The sequence below is a fragment of the Falco peregrinus genome, chromosome 7 (assembly GCF_023634155.1).
Source record: "Falco peregrinus isolate bFalPer1 chromosome 7, bFalPer1.pri, whole genome shotgun sequence".
NCBI classification, from domain to species: domain Eukaryota; kingdom Metazoa; phylum Chordata; class Aves; order Falconiformes; family Falconidae; genus Falco; species Falco peregrinus.
In genome coordinates this window covers 14,737,344-14,756,944 of record NC_073727.1, presented here as the reverse complement: position 1 = coordinate 14,756,944, position 19,601 = coordinate 14,737,344, and the positions used below count along the sequence as shown (strand labels likewise).

The 19,601-nt window shown below is 43.2% G+C and overlaps 1 protein-coding gene across 2 annotated transcripts in view; it reads left to right on the top strand.

The window, feature by feature from the left end:
• Positions 1–6,908, top strand: part of RUNX2 (RUNX family transcription factor 2) — a 95,993-nt gene extending 89,085 nt beyond the window's left edge. For both annotated transcript variants that reach the window (XM_055810076.1, XM_055810075.1), the window contains one exon: positions 1,871–6,908. In XM_055810076.1, coding sequence (XP_055666051.1) covers positions 1,871–2,349 — 479 coding nt within the window. In that variant the 3' untranslated portion in view covers positions 2,350–6,908. The remainder of the gene's footprint in view (positions 1–1,870) is intronic.
• The last annotated feature ends 12,693 nt before the right edge of the window (positions 6,909–19,601 follow it).

Genomic DNA, 19,601 nt, shown 5'->3' with positions numbered 1-19,601 from the left:
ATAAAGATAATAGTAATCACATTGTCATCAGAGTTAAAAATGGGCTTTTATAGCCCATTTAAAGCTCTGCACTAAACATCTTTTGAGACGGGCAGATTATAATCCCCAGGTTTCAGGCTCTGTGATCAGGATGCTTGGCTGGCTGTGGCCCAGGTCCTCCAGCCTGAACCCAAGCTGTGCCTGAGCTTTGCCCCCCTGCTGCTTTTAGGGGTCATTGAAGGCGTGGGTTAAATGAGCTGGTAGAACAGGAGAGAACAGTGATCTAAATCACAGTATGTCCCACATAAGGTGGCAGGGTCTGTTGAGTTTGTGGTTTATGGTAGCAACCCATGGTGGGTGCTGTAGGGAGCCAAGGGCAGAAGGGCTGAAGGGACCTTCTTCACACCAGAAGCAGCAGGTCAGATCCAAAGCCTCTCTGCCAGGGCAGGCATGGCTTCATCTTATATTGAGGATACACAGAGCGTTTCAGTGTTTAGCACATCAGTTTGACATCTAGAAGATGCTGTATTTTCCTTTCAGTTAAATCAGATTTGGCAGATTGGCAGAGATGAGTGAACCCTTGGATCTAGAGGACTGTAAAGCTGTAGAAATGTCAGCTGGGAAGCACAGGGAAAGTCCATTTGATTTCATTATTTTTCCCCTTTATTTCTACCCCACTTTTTTCAGCTCTCTATAAGTATGTGTATATGTATCTACTGCAGAGTGGCCAAAGCATTTGCCTCCTCCTGCACTGCACTTCTGCATTAGTCTTTTTCTCTTTCCCTCCTCCCTTTTCCCACACCCTTTTTGTTTTCCACATTTCTGGCTCTCAGCGCGAGCTTTCACCATCTTTTTCTTCTGCTCCTGTCCATCCCACAGTCTCCTAAGCAGATCACCAAGCTACTAATGTTTGCTTTCCAGTTCTGCTCCGAAACTTTGGGTGTTTGATGTGGGATTTGAAATTAGGCAAAATGAGTTTACCCATCCCTGTTTCGCGTTAGCCTCCAATCCACAGTGTTACCATCCAGACGTTCACAGTTGCCATAAACTGTGTGGTCTTTTTTTCAACCAGACTGCACAGACTACATATGAAAACAACTTTTTTTTCAATGGCAAAAAGAGTGTTGGGCTTGTAATTTTCCATCAATTGCAGTGAAAAGTAAGATCTGCATCTTTGCTATCGGCTCAGTGGCCTTCCCTATCCTTTGGATGCAACAAGTAATATTTTTTGGCTATAGGAAGTAGCTGAGCAGATTCTCACCTAAATAAATTGATTTAAGGAAAGAAGTGGGTCTTAGTCACCCCCGGTGTAACTCCCCTGGTGTCAGTGGTGCAACTAACTTGGTGTTGCCAGCTCTTGTAGTTTTGTTACAAGTTGCACAGTAATTTCTGCTTTTCTTGAAACCCCAGCTCCCAAAGGTGTGTGCTGAGGTGGGAATCTCAGCTTCCAGGTGGGAATCTCAGCAACCAGACCTGAGTTTCTTGAGAGGCTAAGGCAAAAAACCCAGAGATACGTAACCCTCAAAGCTCAGAAACCAGAAGGCAAATCACCTCCAAATCCATCTTTTTCTTTTTGGCTCTTTTTCAGTCTCTTGATTTTTGAGATTATTTTTCAACACCCCCTGTTGTGACCCTCGACCACTTCAGGACGGCAATGCCGGTCCCTCCATTGGCATTGGTGGAGTTAGACCAGGGATGAGTTTGGCCCAGCACTTGTAGAAGACAGGTGTATGACTCTGTTCCTTGCAATGTATTATTTGATATGATCTGCTGTTCTCTTGGGGGCCAAAAGAAGTGGGTGTTCTTAGAAAAATAAAATTCTATCATCACTTGATACGAAAAATGGTATTTACAGAATTGTTTTCCCCCGTCTTTTGTTATAATTTTTTAGGTGCTTCAGAGCTGGGCCCATTTTCAGATCCCAGGCAGTTCACAAGCATTTCATCCCTCACTGAGAGCCGCTTCTCCAACCCACGAATGCACTATCCAGCCACCTTTACCTATACACCGCCAGTCACCTCAGGCATGTCACTGGGTATGTCCGCAACCACTCACTACCACACCTACCTACCACCACCCTACCCTGGCTCTTCCCAAAACCAAAGTGGACCTTTCCAGACCAGCAGCACTCCATATCTCTACTATGGCACTTCATCAGGATCATACCAGTTCCCCATGGTGCCGGGAGGGGACCGCTCCCCCTCCAGGATGCTTCCTCCGTGCACCACCACATCCAACGGCAGCACGCTGTTAAACCCTAACTTGCCCAACCAGAGTGACGGGGTGGAGGCGGATGGCAGCCACAGCAGCTCCCCAACTGTCTTGAATTCTAGTGGCAGAATGGATGAGTCCGTTTGGAGGCCGTACTGAGATTTCTTCTGTAGCTGGCCCGACCTCCGCGAGCCAAAAAAAAACAAAAACAAACCCAAACCAAACGGTCAAGTAACTACGAAGTGCCTGGTTTTTCTGTTTTTTTTTTTTTGTTTTTTTTTTGGGGTTTTTTTTGGTTTTTTTTTAATACATTTTACCAATATGTGCAACTGTGTAGATGGGATGATAATGGCCATAAATAACACAAGAGTTACCAACACACCACAACCTATGTTTCTGATTATGCGGATCAAAGAACATAATTATTTTTTTTCCATGGAACCATTTTGCTTTGTTTTATATTTAAAATGTACTTTTTACACACACACACACACACACACACACACACACACACACACACACACAAATCACCCCCTAATTTTTTTTCCTTTTTTCCTTTTTTGTTTTTTTGTTTGTTTTTTTTTAATCTAGAGTGTTGTGATAACTAGTGAGTATATTGCCAATGAGGAGAGAACGGACTCCCCGGCTATCAGGAGAAACATGGTGATGCAAGGCAAAGGCTGCATTCCCTTTTATTTTTAAAACAAAAAAACCCTGACCATGAACTCCAGATACAGTTGCAATCATACAACGTATGGGACCCTCTTCACACCCGTAGTGCAATTCAACTGGCTTGTATTGGTGCACATAAAAAGGAAAGCAAAGATCAAGTTGCTTCCATTTTGCCATGATACATTCAGATTAAAACAGCTGTCCCAAAAAACTCTGTCCGAGCCTTGCTGCAGATAATGGTTGGAATTTCTCTGTGTTCATTGCTTTTTTGGTTTGTTTTTGGGTACTTAAAGAGAACAAGTCTTCAAGTTAGGCTAGACAACCCTGGGGTTTCCTTTTTGCTTTTGTATCTGTTCATTTTGCCTTTGATTAGCCAAAAAATAGCAACCTTTAAAAACAAAAAACAAAATGTTATTACTTATGCAAAATATGAAAATGGCAATATATATTACTAGAGCCAAAATGGTATACATAGTATTTTTGTTCGGCTATGTTCTTTTTTATTTTTTTTTAAATTATAAATGTGTAAAATTTGAGGTTGTTTGCTAACATGAATCATCGTATAAGTTTAAAAGAATATTTATAATTATTTAATGACATTTGGACCCTTTAAATGTTTCTTAATGTAATGATATATTGACTTCGGTCTCTAAAAGTCTTTTGGGTTTTGTTTTGGTTTGTTTGGGGGTTTGGTTTTTTTTTTTACTTATTACATTTCTGCTATGGTGTAAACCTCAAACCTTTACCCAGCTCTGAAAACCAGTTCCAGTGTGAACCAGTTTACAATGTGACTTAAAAATGACAAACCCAACCCAAATGCATCCACATCAAATGATTTTGGATGTAGGATCTTTTTATATAACTTATGAAGGAAATATTGTGTTTAAAATATTTTTATTAGCTGTCTGGTTGCCTTCAACACAGTCTTGCCTTTTAATCAGTAGTTGTGGAGACACTGGAAAAATGGTAGGAAGGATGAAACATTTTTCCACCCTTCCCCTAATTTCTTCTTCTCCCAGAACTTTTCTTAGAACTTCAAAATTTGAAAATATTCATATTTTAAAATGTTCTGTTTTGACAGCGTGATTTGAATTTCGACAAGGGTTTTTTTTTTCCCAAAGAAAAAACAAAACCATTTCAAAGCCCTTCTTTTACAAATAATGAGCTGTTAAATATCTCAGAAATGGGATTAAGGGAGAATAGGTGAAACTTTTTCCCCTCCCCTTGCAATTTCAGCCCACTTGATGGAAGAAAAAGATTCAAAACTCGAGACAGAAACTGCCTGGTAGGGAATCCCCACCCATTAGCATTAAATGCTAGAGCTGTAAGGATGCTGTGTTGACTTTGAAGCTGATGTGGCTGTTGCCGTATTAGAGGGACAAGCACAAGGGCAACAGTATTCACCTCTGCAAACGCTGAAGGTAAAAAGTCACCTTAAAAGCCACCCTGGGGCTCTCAGGCATGATACAGGGAGAGCAAATTGCACCCAAACCCCTTAACCAACCTGTCTGCCACCAAACTATCCAGCGGAGGGGCCCAAGTTTTGCCCAGCCCAGGGCTGCTATGGCAAACAGGGAGGCAACGTGGCATCGGATGGATGCAGTGGGAGCTGAACCGCCCTCCCCACACTATCCCTAAGCAGGTGATGCTAAGCCTGCTATAGTGAGATGTTCAGCACATGCTGATGGCGTTTGCCGGTGCTCCCTCCTTGCCCTGCCTTAGCCGTCGCCATCTGCAGCTTACTCGGGGGGGCTGTTGGCCACCATACCGCTCCTTGGCTGTACTTTGGCTACCTCCAAAGTATCGCAATAAATCATCGGTTGGGCATAGCCATACAGAGCTGGACAACACCATCACCACTCGTTAATAGCGAAGCTGTTAAACGAGTTGACGTTAGCATGGTACATTCCTCTGATTTGCGTGATGACGCGCTCTTAAAAAAAATAATTAATAAAGTCTTTGCCTTTTAAAGGTTGTATACCAAGTATGCTTAAAGTATAAGTAAGACACTTTGTTTTTCTTCTAATACTTAGTTTTCCTTCAAAGATGGAAGCTGTAATTGATTCTATTTATTGTTGGTTTGTGGTAGCTTGAAGCATACCACTGTCCATTTATTTGTAACTGTAAAATACGTTTGTTAGTCTCAGCAGCACTTAAAAAGCCAGTGTCTGGTTACACATTTCAGTTTTGTTTTTTGTTTAGTAAGCAAGAGAAAAAGATGTACTGCCAGTGCAAGCTGTTTCCTATTTAATAAAAGGTACTATATTTGTACATTATTTGTTATTGCTGAGAAGGGCTTTTTAAGGTTTACTGTATGCATATTAAGTAATTTTTAGGGTGCTTTTGTGTTGAAATGTTGTTAAGAGTGGCTGCAGGCAGCAACCCAGGTTGGTGTTTTTTTGGGGGTGGGATTTTTTTTTTCTTTTTTTCTTTTTTTTTAAGACTTTGTTGTAAAATTCAAGCACTTGGGTTTTGTTTCTGGATAAATCCAGCACAGACCAGACACGTTTTGCTCAGTACTGACAGGACTCTGTTTGTGTCACCGTGGTTTTTCAGCTGGACCGTTAGGGACAGACGTTGAAAACATTTTCTCCGCCTGGTCGAGGTGCACATGCCCAACCCGTACCCTCAGTTTCCTGGCCATACAGGCAGGCGTCTGGCCCTGCCTGCTTGAGATAGGAAGGAAAGGATTTTCTAAGTACCTATGGATGGAGGAGCACCAGCCCCTTGACTTTCAGTAGACTCCCATGCTCCTGAACCCTCCTGGTGCCTTTGGAAAATCTCTCCTGGTACATCAGGCTGGTCACAGAGGGAGGTGTCAAGGCTGAGGCAGAGATGCTCATCAAAGCTTTTGGAAAATGCTTTTGAGTTCACTTGGAAATACTCTTGAATCAGGATTTCAGACCAAAAAAAAACCCCAACCAGCACTATGCAGTAAATCATATCAGATTATCTGACATTTTGCGAGGTGCTTAGCATCAGCAGAAAGGAGTTTTCTCAAAGGTACGGCAGCTCTTCCCTTCAGTGAGCGGCAAACTTTGGCACCAGTCATAGATTTAAAGGTTTAAAAATGGCTGGTTTTGACTTTCCAGCTCTCTTACCCTACCACAGATTTACTTCCAGCACAACAGGCACAATGTCCCTTTTGCCAAATGGAGGGATTAAATCCTCCTCTCCCTCTTCCTAAGGGTAACCAGATCGGGGTCAGTGGGTCGGGATGGATGAGTAAAGCAATTTGTTTAACCCACAGCATCATTCGTGTGGCATTTATTGTTTCTTTTAAAAGACCAGCTGCTGTGTCTTTCTTAGCATTGAACTTTTTTTGCCAGCAGTCCCCTGAGCAAAGATTTATCGGTTTCCACAGGTACCATCTTGAGTGGGGAAAATTTTGCACTTTCACACTTAGCAAAGCAAAGCTCAGCCCCACGCCGGGCTGCACGCGGCCACAAGCCATGAGCAAAAGCAATAATTAAAACCTGGATCAGCCATGAGCTCAAAGAAGCCCCATTCTCTGAACCCCTGAACTTCTTCTTGTTTTTAAATAGAATGCATTTCATTTTAACATTTTCTGAGAACTTTTTTAGATGTTTGTTTACTTCCATGTTTACAGATAACTCTTTGCTTTTTTTTTTTTAATGCAGTACTTTTAAGTATATCAGCCAAACCCATACTTTTACAGTAACTTTTGTTTTAGGTAATATGAGTGACATTCCAATTTTTTTTTGTTGTTGTTGTTAAATATGCTTTACCAGTCTTGAATTTCCGCTGGAACAAAATATTTGTAGCATTTTGTGTAAATACAAGCTTTAATTTTTTATTTTTTCAAGTGCTGTCACCTGAGATTTGCTTTTCATGCACATATTGTACAAACACACTCTGCTTTATGCCACAGACGATGATTGTGGATCAGTTTACTTCAACTTCAAAGGGACTATTTGTATTGTATGTTGCAACTGTAAATTGAATTGTTTTGGCATTTTCTCATGATTGTAATATTAATTTGAAGTTTTAATTTCATTTTCAATAAAATGGCTTTTTTTTGTTAATGTTCTTCTATGCTTCTGTTTCTTCCACTGTCTCCTCTTAGCACCAGGCAGGGTAAAGTACATGGTAGGGCACAGTACTAGCCCTTCTGTGGTGGCCCTCTCAATTTCTGCAGTGCTTAAGTTTGCAATTAAATATAGAAAGCAAGTTTCCAGGCCTATGGGTAGTAAAGGACACCTTCTAAATCTGATCTCCAATGTTGCTTCTTCTCCTGAGTCTGCAAACTAGCAAAACCTGTGTTTCTTAGAGGAGTGCAAACTGCTCCATTCATCTTACTAGCTTGTTAACTCTGAAACCTAACAACTGACATTAGCCAGGACGTTCTGATGCTGGGGGCAGAGCTTAAAGTATAGGAAAAGCTGGGATACATTTCCAAACTGGGGGCAGTGGGGAGAGATTAGGGTTTATGGTGCTTTTCCAGGGTGGGGGTTGCGCTATCCCCACCTCCTCCTGGTCAGATCTGAGGAGTGCAGTTACAGATAATCTTGTGATTTGCATGGCCTGAGGCGAGAATCCTTTCCAAGCAGCAAAAGATATATGGATAGGGAGGCGACTGGGGGAGGAGGCTATTTTTCCTCCTGCCTAGTGTCAGGGATAGGAGGAGATGCAGCTAATAAAGGTGAGGTTAAGTTCACCCAAGGCTGTCTGCAGGAGGAGAGGAGAGGACAGGAGTTGTTTGCAAGCTTGTGCCTGGTTTCATAGTAAGTTCATATCCTTTTTAGCTATTTCTTGAGTCTGCAAAAGTGCAATAGTAGCACAGAGGCATGAGGGTTTGATCATTTCAAGAAACCTTTAACTCTGATGTTTAAATGTCACTAATACTGATTTTGTGAGCTCTGTTGGCTTTTCATGGACCTACATATTTCTTGTGTGGTGGTTGAAGACTGAGATAATGTTTGGGGGTTTTCAAGGGTGCTTTCATTCCAGCCCATAATCTGAGTCCTAATTTTAGACAAGGTTTATCCAAGAGTGAGGAACCAAGCAAACCAATCAATGCTTTGTGGTATAATTGCTATAGAAATCATTTTGGTGGGACTTAGGCTACGAACATTAGTACTAAGACTTTCCGCTGCCCTCTGGTGCACAGGTTAACCCATCTGAGTTAGTCAGAGCGCAGCAGGATGTTCACTATGTTCTTGCTTTCATGGTCACTTAATCCAGATGCTCATAAAAGGAAAGAAAGCATTTTTCACCATTTCATATGGTCAAGTGGCGGGACAGGGGCTTAGGGAGGTCATGCCACTCTGTTCTTGGAGGTTTACAGGACCTGACTGGGTAAAGCATGGAGCAACCTGTTCTGACCCCAGAGCTGTGGCTGCTCAAGCAGAAGGTTGGGCTGGACACCTCCCACGGTCCCCTCCAAATTACCCCAGAGCCCTGTGAGTCAGACTAGGAGCTATCTACTGCAGGTTGCTGTCTAAGCTAAAAACTGCTTGCGTGACTGCACGGATAGCATATATTCAGCTAAAACTAATCTGAATAAAGAGGTTTGACAGGATGATATTCTTACTTAGGCGGGTTATTGAGGAGTTACAGTGATCCATCTATCTTTTGTTGGTTTCTAGCACATTTCTCTGGGGATAGCTACAGCAGACAAGGTCAGCACAAGAGTTGGAGGAGTCAAACCATCACTGATCCAGTGCAGGAAATCCCATCATAGATCATACTGGGGTGTTACTTTTGAGTTTTTGATTCATTTACCCTTTTGCAGCTTGAGAAGGTGAGTCTCATTCTCTTGCCTTAGCCAGAAACCAACCACTCTTGAGACACAATGACCACCACTGGTCAGTGTGGAGGACTGCCTGATGTGGAGCCATGGGGAGCAGTGGGGGGAGATCAAACTCAAAATACTTTTAGAAGATAAGATTTAAAGATGCTTCCTACAAGGGGTGGTGACCATTGCCTTCCCCACCTTTTGCTGCCAGTAAATAGCTTCTTGCTTTGGGGTTGTGAGGGTTGAACGTCCACTCTGGATCGCTGGAATCAGGCCTTTTCTGGTCCCACGTAGTGTGCATGCGGCGGGCAGGATCTCGTGCTGCCTTTCCCTGTTAGCCTCTGTTTTAACTTTTTAATTTCCTGTGGCTGTGAGCAACACCGGAGGGGCTCAGAGCAGCCACGTGTTGGCAGCCACAGGCCTAAATCAGCCTTTTTTTGTGCCTAAAATGAGCGCTGGGGGAGAGGTGGGGGAGAGAAGGAGCAGAGTCTGGCTTTATGGTTCAGCACCAAGTCCTGCACTGGCACCAAATAAAAAAATCATCAAAGTGTTTACTGGGCAAAAGGAGGAAATAACCTCAGTTATATTTCCAAGGATTGACATGTACCGTCTAGTTACCTTCTGCATGGTTGGGAGGAAATGAATTGGTATTTTGGGGTGAAATCCCTCCCCTGGGCCATCACTTGTGGATGGTAAATGCTCTGCATAAGTCACAGCAGTGCTCTGCAGCACCTGGGGGGGTCACGCTAGAGCATGTATTTGGGTAGCAGAGGGTATGGCACGGTGTGGGTGACCAGCCTTGCAGCTGCTCAGGCGCTCACCACATGGCTGAATGTTTGCAGAGAACAGCCCAAGAGCGTTATCCACGAGAAACACTTGTTGGACAGGTTAAAATTACAAGCAAATCCTTAGAAATCCATAATCTTTGGGTAAGTGATGGGCATGACTGTGGCAGATAAAATACTGGAGGCAGCTTGAGCATTTCTACTCAGTGTCTTGAAGAAAAGTTTTAACGTGAGCTTAAAGCAAAAAATGAAATATGTAGCATTCAAAAGGGCTGTGTTTGGCCTTCTGTAATTATAAACCTTCTCCTGTAGATCTGCTGAAGCAAATATCTGTCTGGGATGTATGGAGCTGTTCCCATGGGGTCTCTTTGTGATACTTATATGGCCTGGGAGGGGGGGACATCAGCATCTACGCCTCTGGGAATAGGAAGCTGCTGGCCCCAGTAGCAGATAAGGCTGTGAGATACAAAGAGAACAAAGCCTAAGCTTCCAAAAACATCTGGTGATCTGATGCAATGCAAACAAAGTAACTTGGAACCTATGAGATGATTTAAAATTGAAGTTCGCAGGACTTCCCTGCTACTTTGATGCAGATTAATTGCATATATTACTTAGGGTAGGTGCAACCTGCATTTCTAATGCCATCTGTGTTATCTAAATAACAAATGGACTTGAATTTCCCTCCTGCAGTTCAGGTAAGAGAATAAAATGAAATTCCTATAGCTATATTTGTAAGAACTTGTAAAGATGAGACAAACTAGCTCTTGCTCTGTAGCTGGGAAATTTCAGCATCTTCTGATTTTGCATGATTCAGCATCATTCTCCAGGCAGCTTTGGCCTCCTTCTTTAATGCCTCAGTTTCCCTAAATGTAGAACAGGGAATTTACTATTTCCCTACTTTGTCAGGGTGTCCCATGGGCTCAGTGTTTATAGAGAGCTTTGAACTTGTTGTTGTTTAGCTCTTTTTACTACAAATCCGATGTTTGGTCTCACACCATTGGACAGTGTCCTTTGAAACAGCACATTTCTAAACCACATGTTTAGAAAAATTGACCCAGTTTCCAGACTGCTGATCTGGTCAAGAAACAATGCGGAGTTAAGGCCAAGTTGTGCTGTCTCAACAGATTTACTCGGGATTTGTGGCGGGGCAGGAAGAAAAGCAGAGATCGCCGCAATCCATGGAGGCAGCCCTTGGCCACTCCCTCCCGGCAGCTCACTCAGGGTGAGCAGCTGGAGCTTGCAGGATGTCCCAACACTTACAGAAAAGCAAACAACTCATCTTAAAGTTGATGTGCCGCAGCAACTTGCCAGTGATTAATGCTCACCATGGGGCCAAGTTCAGATGGTCATTACGCCAGTACAGATCAGCTGAAGTCCCTCTATTAATAGTCCCGTGGTTTTGGATGCCAGCATTTTTCAACCTGTAAATGTGGGTGTTAGCAATGAAGCGTCACCAAAATGCTGGTTGGAAGGGGTCTCCATGGGTCTCCTGGTTCAAGGGAGGCTCAATACAGGACCACCACCACCACCAGATCTGCTCAGCATGGCTGTGTCCAGCAAGTCTTGAGATCTTTCAAGCGTGGAGAGCTGGGGCTTCAGCAGAGCATCTCATCCCCACACTTCTCCTAATGTCCACCCCCAACCTCCTAAAGTGCAATTGGTGACTTTTCCTCCAGCCTCTGGGTCTGGGTTTTTCCCGCCTCTGGGTTTGGGCACACAAGGCACAGTAAGGGTTTAAAACCTTCTTGCACATCTGTAGGAGTCCAGTGCTTGGTGATCTGTCCATCCTTTCATTTCTATTCCTCCAGGCTGTAAGTTTAGAGTACTATTAAAAATAAAGTTGGAGCCTATACACTAAGGCAGCCCCTCACCCCTCAGCTTGTTTACTTTTTAATTTCCGCAGTTGGAAAAAGAAGTCCTTAGTAGCTAAAAATGATGCTGTTACATCCCAATGCTGTGAGATAGCTTCTCCCAGGAAAGCACAATTTTTATCCTTGCTCTGGAGCGTACGAGGCTGGTTGGCAAACGTCAGGAAATAGGAAGGAAAGGCCATGGCAGAAGTGAAAAAAAAACCCAAACCAAATAATCCAGACAGATCTCAGGAAACCTGGATGCAAAGGATCTTTGTCCTTTTATTACCAGTAGTGGTGTTCTCCTAACAGAGCAGGATGTTCTCATCTTTTAATAACAGCCAGCCCGGATGCTGAAGTCTCTTCTGCAAATACTGTACAAGTGAGAAGGAGAACAGCTGATTTCTGTTAAGATGAATACACCAGGAGAATAAGCCAAAAAAAAAAAAAGTATGGGAAATCTCCAGAGGTCTTTTGGTTTTTTTGTGGTTTGGTTTTTGGTTTTTTTTTGTTGGTTTTTTTTTTTTTTGCAATGCTGTTTGGCAGCTGGATCTCAAAGTCAGGACTGAAAATCCAGTCTGTGTTTCTGTCCCTTTGCTGATCAGTCACCACATGTTGAGCAGCAATTCCTGCACCGCTTGGGGATTTGGAGCAGCATGGGCGGCAATTTCCCCCTGTTCTTTAAAGAGCTGCAAAATCCACCGCCTCTGGCTTTGTGGAGCTGTAGAAAGTACCAGGCAATGAGGAATTTGCTTGACTTGCTCCTTGCCATAGAAAATGGTTACATGCTGAGTTGGGGCCAGTGATTTAAAATGGCATCTTTGTTCCATCTTTTTTTGTACTTTCTCCTCTGCCTTGTTTTCTTTCCTTCGTCTATTTTATTTGTCTGGAAGAGATTAATTCAAACTACAAGATAGAGACAGGATTGTGGTTTTATAAGGCATTGTATTGGGTATTAAGAAAGATGCCTCTTACTCTACTCACGCTGCCCCTTCAATCATCTTTTCCTTATGTGCAGCACGGAAACTGCATTTCCCTCCAGGCAGGGATCTTTGAAATCACAGTAAAATCACACAGGTTTGTAATGTGCTTATAGGTACAGGATGGAAAGTGTTAGAGAAAAGTAGGGTACATGGTGACGTGATATTCTGTATTTCCGTAATGGGGTAATGTCCAAGAGAATAAAGAACTGACTGTGTAGCATGTTCACACATTTTTCTCATATGCTGAATGGCAGTCCTTGAAAACAGTTCCTAGAAACCAGAAAAAAACCCATTGTGAAACAACGGGGAGAACTTATTCAATATTTAGGATTGCTGGCTAATGACTACAAAGAGGTTTACAGAGAACTTGTGCAACTGTTTTCCTTGCCAGCCAGGGAAGATTTTGTACGTGCTGTTTCAGACCTCCATCTCTCTGCCTGACCAAGAGGATCCCCACATTTTCTATTTCCATAAGATTATGAAATTTTCATAAGATTATGAAGTCTTAAATTAGGAACTGATTTTGATTGCTCCATTTAACAGGGCACAAGGAACTCTTTTTTTTTTTTTTCTTTTTTTTTTTTTTCGCATTGCATTTATTTAGAAAAGATACTTTTAGGGGATGGTCATCTTAAGACTGGCATTTTTTTTATGGTGGACATCTGCTCTGGAGGAGCTACCCAGCTCCTCCACAACAGAAAATAGCAACAGATAACGTCCTGATGAACTGCAATGTTACCTGGTTGTCATCTCTGGGATTTACTGATCTAGCTGTTTGTGGCACGAGGGACTGACCCTGTGCCCGCTGTGCCAGAAGCACCTGTGATGAAGGATGGAAAGACGATCCTCCACTCATGGCTGAGGGCATGACATACACACCTGCCTGTGTTGGACCTCACCGTCTGGAGAAAAGAAAAAATAGAAAGAGTAATTTAGGTCATCTACAGCGTGACAACCTCAAAACAGGAAAGCACAAAGCGCTGGTACCTGAGCAGACTGTGGTTCGGAGGGGCTGGCACCTCCCTGAGTCTGTTCAAGTCAAGTCAGTGGGGGCTTGCACCCATCTCGGTGGGGCTGAGGGGTGAAACCCTGATGAAGATGGGTAAATGAATGCATACCATACACAGAAGTCCTCTCAGAGGCACATGTCCACGCTCACATCCTGGTTTTCCTCTGGAAGTAGTAGGGTCCTGAAGGCACCCCCTGTTCCCTCTTCCCCAGAAGGTGTTGCACATATAGAGCCAGCATTCTGATTTTGCATTTGGCTCTTTCTTTCTGTCAAAAAGCAAAGCTAAAATGACATCCAGTTTGCCCTCTGAGGAAGCGTAGGCTTGCTGACGCTGCTGCCAGATCTGATGTTGCTGTCCTCCCTTTGGCATTGTAGTGACTGCAGTGTTAGAGGATTTTCATTATAAATACTTCCTGACCCAAGGGATTACATCACTTTCCTAGGCCTGTGACCCAAGCCCATCACTGGTACATGCAGGGCTTCTCCTATCCCTTTGTGTCCTTTCGGCCCCACAATGGGGTTGTGAACCAAAATGAGGGGAAATTATAGCCACCTGGCTTGGTGCCCCTTGGTTCTCAAGACCCATGGAAATGTTCACCTGACATAGAAAATGCTAAGACTGAATTTGTAAAGGTCTCCTGCTAGAGGTGACCACAGACCTCAGGCCTTGCAAATGAAACATCAAAGTAATTTCTTCAGTGCTTCTTTGCCGCAGCAACTAGAAATGAGACATTGAACCTCAAAGACGGAAGACATGAAGCTCAGAAACGCACCCACACCCACATACAACATCAGAAAGGAGGCAATCAATTTTTCAGTTGCTTCCCAGAAATAGAAGTAGTTCACTTTTGAAAAAGTTTTCTTAAGCTCACTCTCTTCTCAAACATCCAGAAGTGATGGGTACTTAATAAAAGTTGTGTAATGCTTTAGATAGGCATCAATGGAAATATTGAATATGCATATGAATTGGCCTCTGTATTTACCACCTTTTTAAGTCATGGGTGGCTTTTGAAATATTATCAGAAATGGGTAAAAATATATATGGGGCAGGGGAGCTGATCTTGCTACGAGCCCTGCGGTAACTGGGTTATTTAAGAAAATTGATTGTTATTTAGTTACTTCGTTTAGCTTAAAATGCAGTTACTGTTTTTCTTCCAAGGCTTTTTGGCTGCTGTACAGCTGTTGTTAAGAAATCAGTATTTCTTAGTAAAATATGTACCCATTAGTTAATATTTGTGACAAGGCAAATTTCAAAGAATTGAAAGGCTGTGACGCCATTTTTCTGGAAAAGGCTAATACCTTGCCAGTAAGCACATTTCTCCTTAACAGGTCAATATCAACCCCAATCAAAAAAGAAAAGTGGGATCGCAGTTTTGGGGATTTTTTTTCTGCCACAGATGTTATAGTTGTTCACTCTACGTTGCCCTCTTCACATTCACAATAAAGGCTTAAAAACATTATTAGCCAAAATACCCAAAGGAATTACTTGCTTCAGGTAATAAATGGTAGAACTGAGTCCTGCTGGTTTTCCTTTTGCAGCCAGTAAAAGCCATCTGAATGTTTTCTGCAATGATAACGGTGGGAAGCAAAGCCTGGAATGTCATTGCCTTCTAGCTTGGGACTTCTCACCTGCCAGGTTACACCTTGCAGCTCCCAGCGACCTCAGGGCTGGGGACAATGGCTAACTCATTCCCTAAAGCAGGAACTTAATCCCTAAATTGCCCTAAAAAGTTTTCACAGACTATATAAGAAGAGTTATACAGACCGTTATTCAGAAACCGAAGCTAGATGCCGGAATGGATATCCTCCACCATGCAGACAACAAAAAGAATTTGGCCCAAGACATGCTCAAAGGTGATCTCATTAAGACCTAATTTTCTGAGATTTAGGGATTAGGGCCAATGATTTCTAGATTTCTCATCCCCTATATGTGTATTTATGGACTATTGTAGTGCTTATGTGGTACTCAAATATTTAAGAATGGAACATAAGAAAACTCCGGCTTCCTTGCTGGCAGAAGCACCCTAAAATGCATCTTTGGACTTTGGGGATTTTTCCTTTCTGTGCATGTGAGTGGATCGGTACCTCGTACCCAGGTGTGTTTGTGGGTCTGTGTAGGGCAGGTTGGCCCTCCCAAGGGAAACAGAATGTGAGAGAGTGCCAATGAGGAGGTGGGATTTGCCCCTGGGTTCGCATGGGAAAATCCATTCTCTTTGCAAAACATATTTCTGTTTCCTAGGAAAATCAAGGATTTTGGCCTCTAGATACATAGATTTGAAGGTCACCTGGGTAATGAAGTAGTGGTGATGCTGACAGTTGTTAATTTATACTCTTTATTGCTGCGGTGCTTTGGCATACCCCTGTGTGCAGAAACCCATACACCCTGAGCCCAAAACAGTATGTGTGATTGGACTGGAGGTTTCCAGATAGTTTTGAAGACTTCAGAAAATGGGGAAAGACTTCTCCTCCAGTTAGTAGTTTGGTCATTTGAGCTGTAATTTATCCCCCTGCCTCTCTGTAAACTTCGGTGTCTGATACTGCTGGTGTTGGAGATCAATTGACTGAATATCAGTGAGACAAAGCAATACCTTTAGTAGGCAAACCAACACAGATGGAAAAAAATGATAAGTTCCTGGCCAATTCATTTTTAAGACTCTAAATAAAAAAAAGAAAGTGGAGAAACTGGGAAAAATTGCACTGAGTTTACTGTAATTTTATAAATTATCTGAGACATAAAAGTAGAGCAGAGAGGGACCTTGCAATGGGAAAGACGAGGGAAAAGATTAAATGCCACAAAAGCAGTATTTCTGTTGCATCCATAATGTATCTACCATAATTTAGTACAGTTATGAATGTCAGTTCTCAGGTTCATCTTGCATTGGTCTTCTTACAGGACTTAGAGGTCATACGTAGTTCACCTTTCTTCTGTCCTTGTAGCCTTCAGCAGTTGCTTTTGGGAGTTTACAGTGTATAGGTTGGACTAATCAGCTGCCTCAAAAAGTTCTCTCTCCCCAAGCCTGACTGTTTCTCTTTCAACAAGTTTACAACCTTAGACTCCAGGAGCTTGAATTTTAAGTCTGTGACCTTGTGCTGGTTTCTCAGTATGAAGCCTGGGCATTGAGCCCCATGTTGTAATAGCAAGAACATGGCAAACTGCATGGCCAGTGGGTTTCTTTTAGAGGTGGCAGATCTTTCACAGAGAACTTTTCCACCCCCAGCAGATAAATTGGGGATAACTGGTGTATTGGCTGTTATTGACATTCTTGCATATGTTTCCTGGAGAGGAAGAAATTTGTATAGTCTTTTGCTCAGTGCAGAAAAGCAGAGCACCCAGGAAAAATGAGGTGTCCCAGGCTTTGAAACATGCTAATGGGTGTGATATCTTGCTGTGCAGATGCCTCCCCCTTGCAGCCAGCACCTCATAGTCCCACTTGAGCAAAGCTTAGCCACTTTCTGCTTTGGGCTAAGCCATGAGAAAGCTGGGAGATGTCGCTTTTGATGCAAAGGAAACAACCACTGTTTTCTTGACACTTTGAACCCCTGTTTTCTTATCAGGCGTCACGGCGGTGTCACAAAGATGCTGAAGATAACAAAGGAAAAGGGCTAAACCACATGAATCTAGTTTCATTATGTACATTTTATTTTGCTCTGACTTTGTCTAGGCGGTCGCATCCTGACTGCCTTGTGTGACTCGTGTAGAAGCAATTTCTATGAATAGCTGCTGCCGCTTCGAGCTGTTATGTGAATAAGAAGGGAGCTCTATGAACACAAAGTGCAGGCAGACGAAAAGAGTGATTTTGTAAGGAATTACATCCTTCTTTCAGTTCAAAGGTTTAACTTAGACTTTTGAAGGTGTTCAGCTTTAATTTTCAGCCCCCTTTTGAGGGAGACAGAACTACTGGGATTGTACGGTGTGTGGACCCAAGGGCAATGTCTGTCTGTCTCTCTGCCTGTTGCTTCTCAATCCTGTGGCCAGTCACACCTCAGTGAAATTCAGCAATTTCAGAACTCCTGAATTCAAATGCAATTCATGATGGCACGTCCCCAGATGTTTCTGTCCAAGCACGAGTTTGGGTGCAACCTTTATTGTCCAGGAAATAAGACAACCAAGACAAGCTGTATTGCAGAAGAGCAAGCTCCTGTACCCGTGGACAAGGCTGGTTTGCTCTTTCTACGATTCTTAAATTCCTCAAATTTCTGGGAGTATTTTTATTCTTTTCATACTTTTGCAGACCCTAAATTTTAGGCCTAGACTAAAGCAACAGAAGACTCAGAGGCCTCCTAAAAAGTTTGTCCCACTGATTCTTTTGAAGTAGCTCATTGCTTCAAACTGAACCACTGCCTACAACTGCCACAAAACATTACTGCTTGTTATAGTAATAGGAAAGGATTTAACCATGTCTGTAGAACAACTTCATCCCAGGATCCAGGTGTACAATGTCTTTTTCATCATACGTTATCCTAAAGTCTGCATCATTTTCAAGTGGCTCACTGGCTTCTAAAGGATGACATACCCATGGCGCCGGGGTGTGCCTGGTCGTATACATGAGTGTGTGTGTGTGTGTGTTTTCTGTTGAAAATAGTTTCGTGAGCTTTCTGAGCTCATTGCCTGCTGGTTAAGCATACTGAGGGCTGGAGGAGCTCTTCAGTGTTCAAGGATGAGATGACTTCAAAGGCTGAATCCACAGCAGGCAATACAAGTGCCCCAGAGTGCCCTTTTCCTCTCCAACCATCAGCATATTTGTGGCTCTGGTGCACTATTGCCATATCCCAGCTCTTCTGCTGGGAAAAAACTGGACCGTGCACCATTTCCCTCTGCATCTGGATGTTCTTCAAAGGAAATACAGGCTGGACAGCCCCATATGCATCAATGAGTCCCCAAACAGGACAACTGGCAGACCCATGCTTCCCAGCCCTGGTTTATAGGCTCAGCTATAGATGTGCCATGTTTCCTTTCACTGCAAGAAATTTTCATGCATAGAAAATGAAGCTTGTGAAGAGGCTTTGGGCCGACGAAGATTGAAATAGGGCAACTCAAATGGTGGCTCTTGGCAAATGTGAGATAAAAGGCATTTGCAGAAAGCCCAGTAAAGAGGTTCCAAGCTAACATGTTTGGCCTCATCTTTGCAGCCCAGCGTGCATGGCCCATCGGTGTGGTGACATGCTGTCAGTCATTGAGCTGCAGTGACACGATCATGTGCCTGCGCCCTCTGATTCTGCACAGCAAAGGATAAAATATTTATCAGATTTGACCTAGATTTGGCCTTGATTTTTAAAGACAGGCTCGTTGCTTTATGAATAAACTCAGGATGTTGAACATAAACATCTGAAAAATAGGAGAGGATGACTCTTCTCACTCAAGCTCTAGAAACCAGAAAATGAGATAATTAAAATTTTAAAAGAAAAGTCCAGGAAGTGTGGAAGCATGATAGGAAGATGCTCCATTTAAAACAATTCGAGTTCCCACTTTCCATATCCTCGGCAACATGATACTCCTGGACTAGCAACAGCCGTGTTGTGCATCCATGCACACTGTGGGTTATTCCTCATATATGCAGACTTGAGCTAAAACTGGAGCCATACACTAGCCTGAGCCCTTGATAAGAGGCAGCCACTGTAGAAACCAGAGACTTGAGCTTCTTCCAGGAACCCTGGGTGAGGTGTTTTCAGAGAAAATGTTGAGCTCTCTCTTTCTGTCTACGAAAAACAGCTAACTGTTAATGCAGGCTTGGCTGTTTTCTAAAGGTTTTTGCTGTAGCCCAAACTTCTAGATAGGAAAATAATACAGACAGAGTAGATCTTTCCTCCTGGCTCTGCTAGTTGTTTGCAAAAGGCTTATCCCTTACCAGGGTTGCCTGTCTGGGTGCTATGCATTTGCACACTTTGGGCTTCTTTCGGCCTGTCCTTTGCACTCCTGACATCTGCCCAGACCTCTACCCTGGTGCCCTGACCTCCTAACACACAGAGTTCATTTGATGAGAAAAGCTGAGCTTGTGGAAATCTGTTTTTTCCCTTCTGACTGAGCAAATGGGAGCGTTCGCACCTCCTGACGTTGGGCTGCAGTGTGGAAAGGAGAGCGAGATTTATGAAGCCTGGGAGAAAATAAAGTAGAAAGAGAGCAGGTGTACCAACAGTGATGTTCTCCTGGGAGGAGGCAGGAGTCTATTTCCATCTTGGTTTTGCCAGGTGTGAATCTTTCCAGGACGTGTAAATAACACTGACTAATTAATGCTGACACACAGCAGCCACCCCCCCAAAACCCAGCCCAAGGTAGGGATGAGTTATTTGGGAAGAACTGCTGTGAGGTGCTGCAGCTTCATCCGGCACCCCTTTGCCAAATCAAACCATCATCAA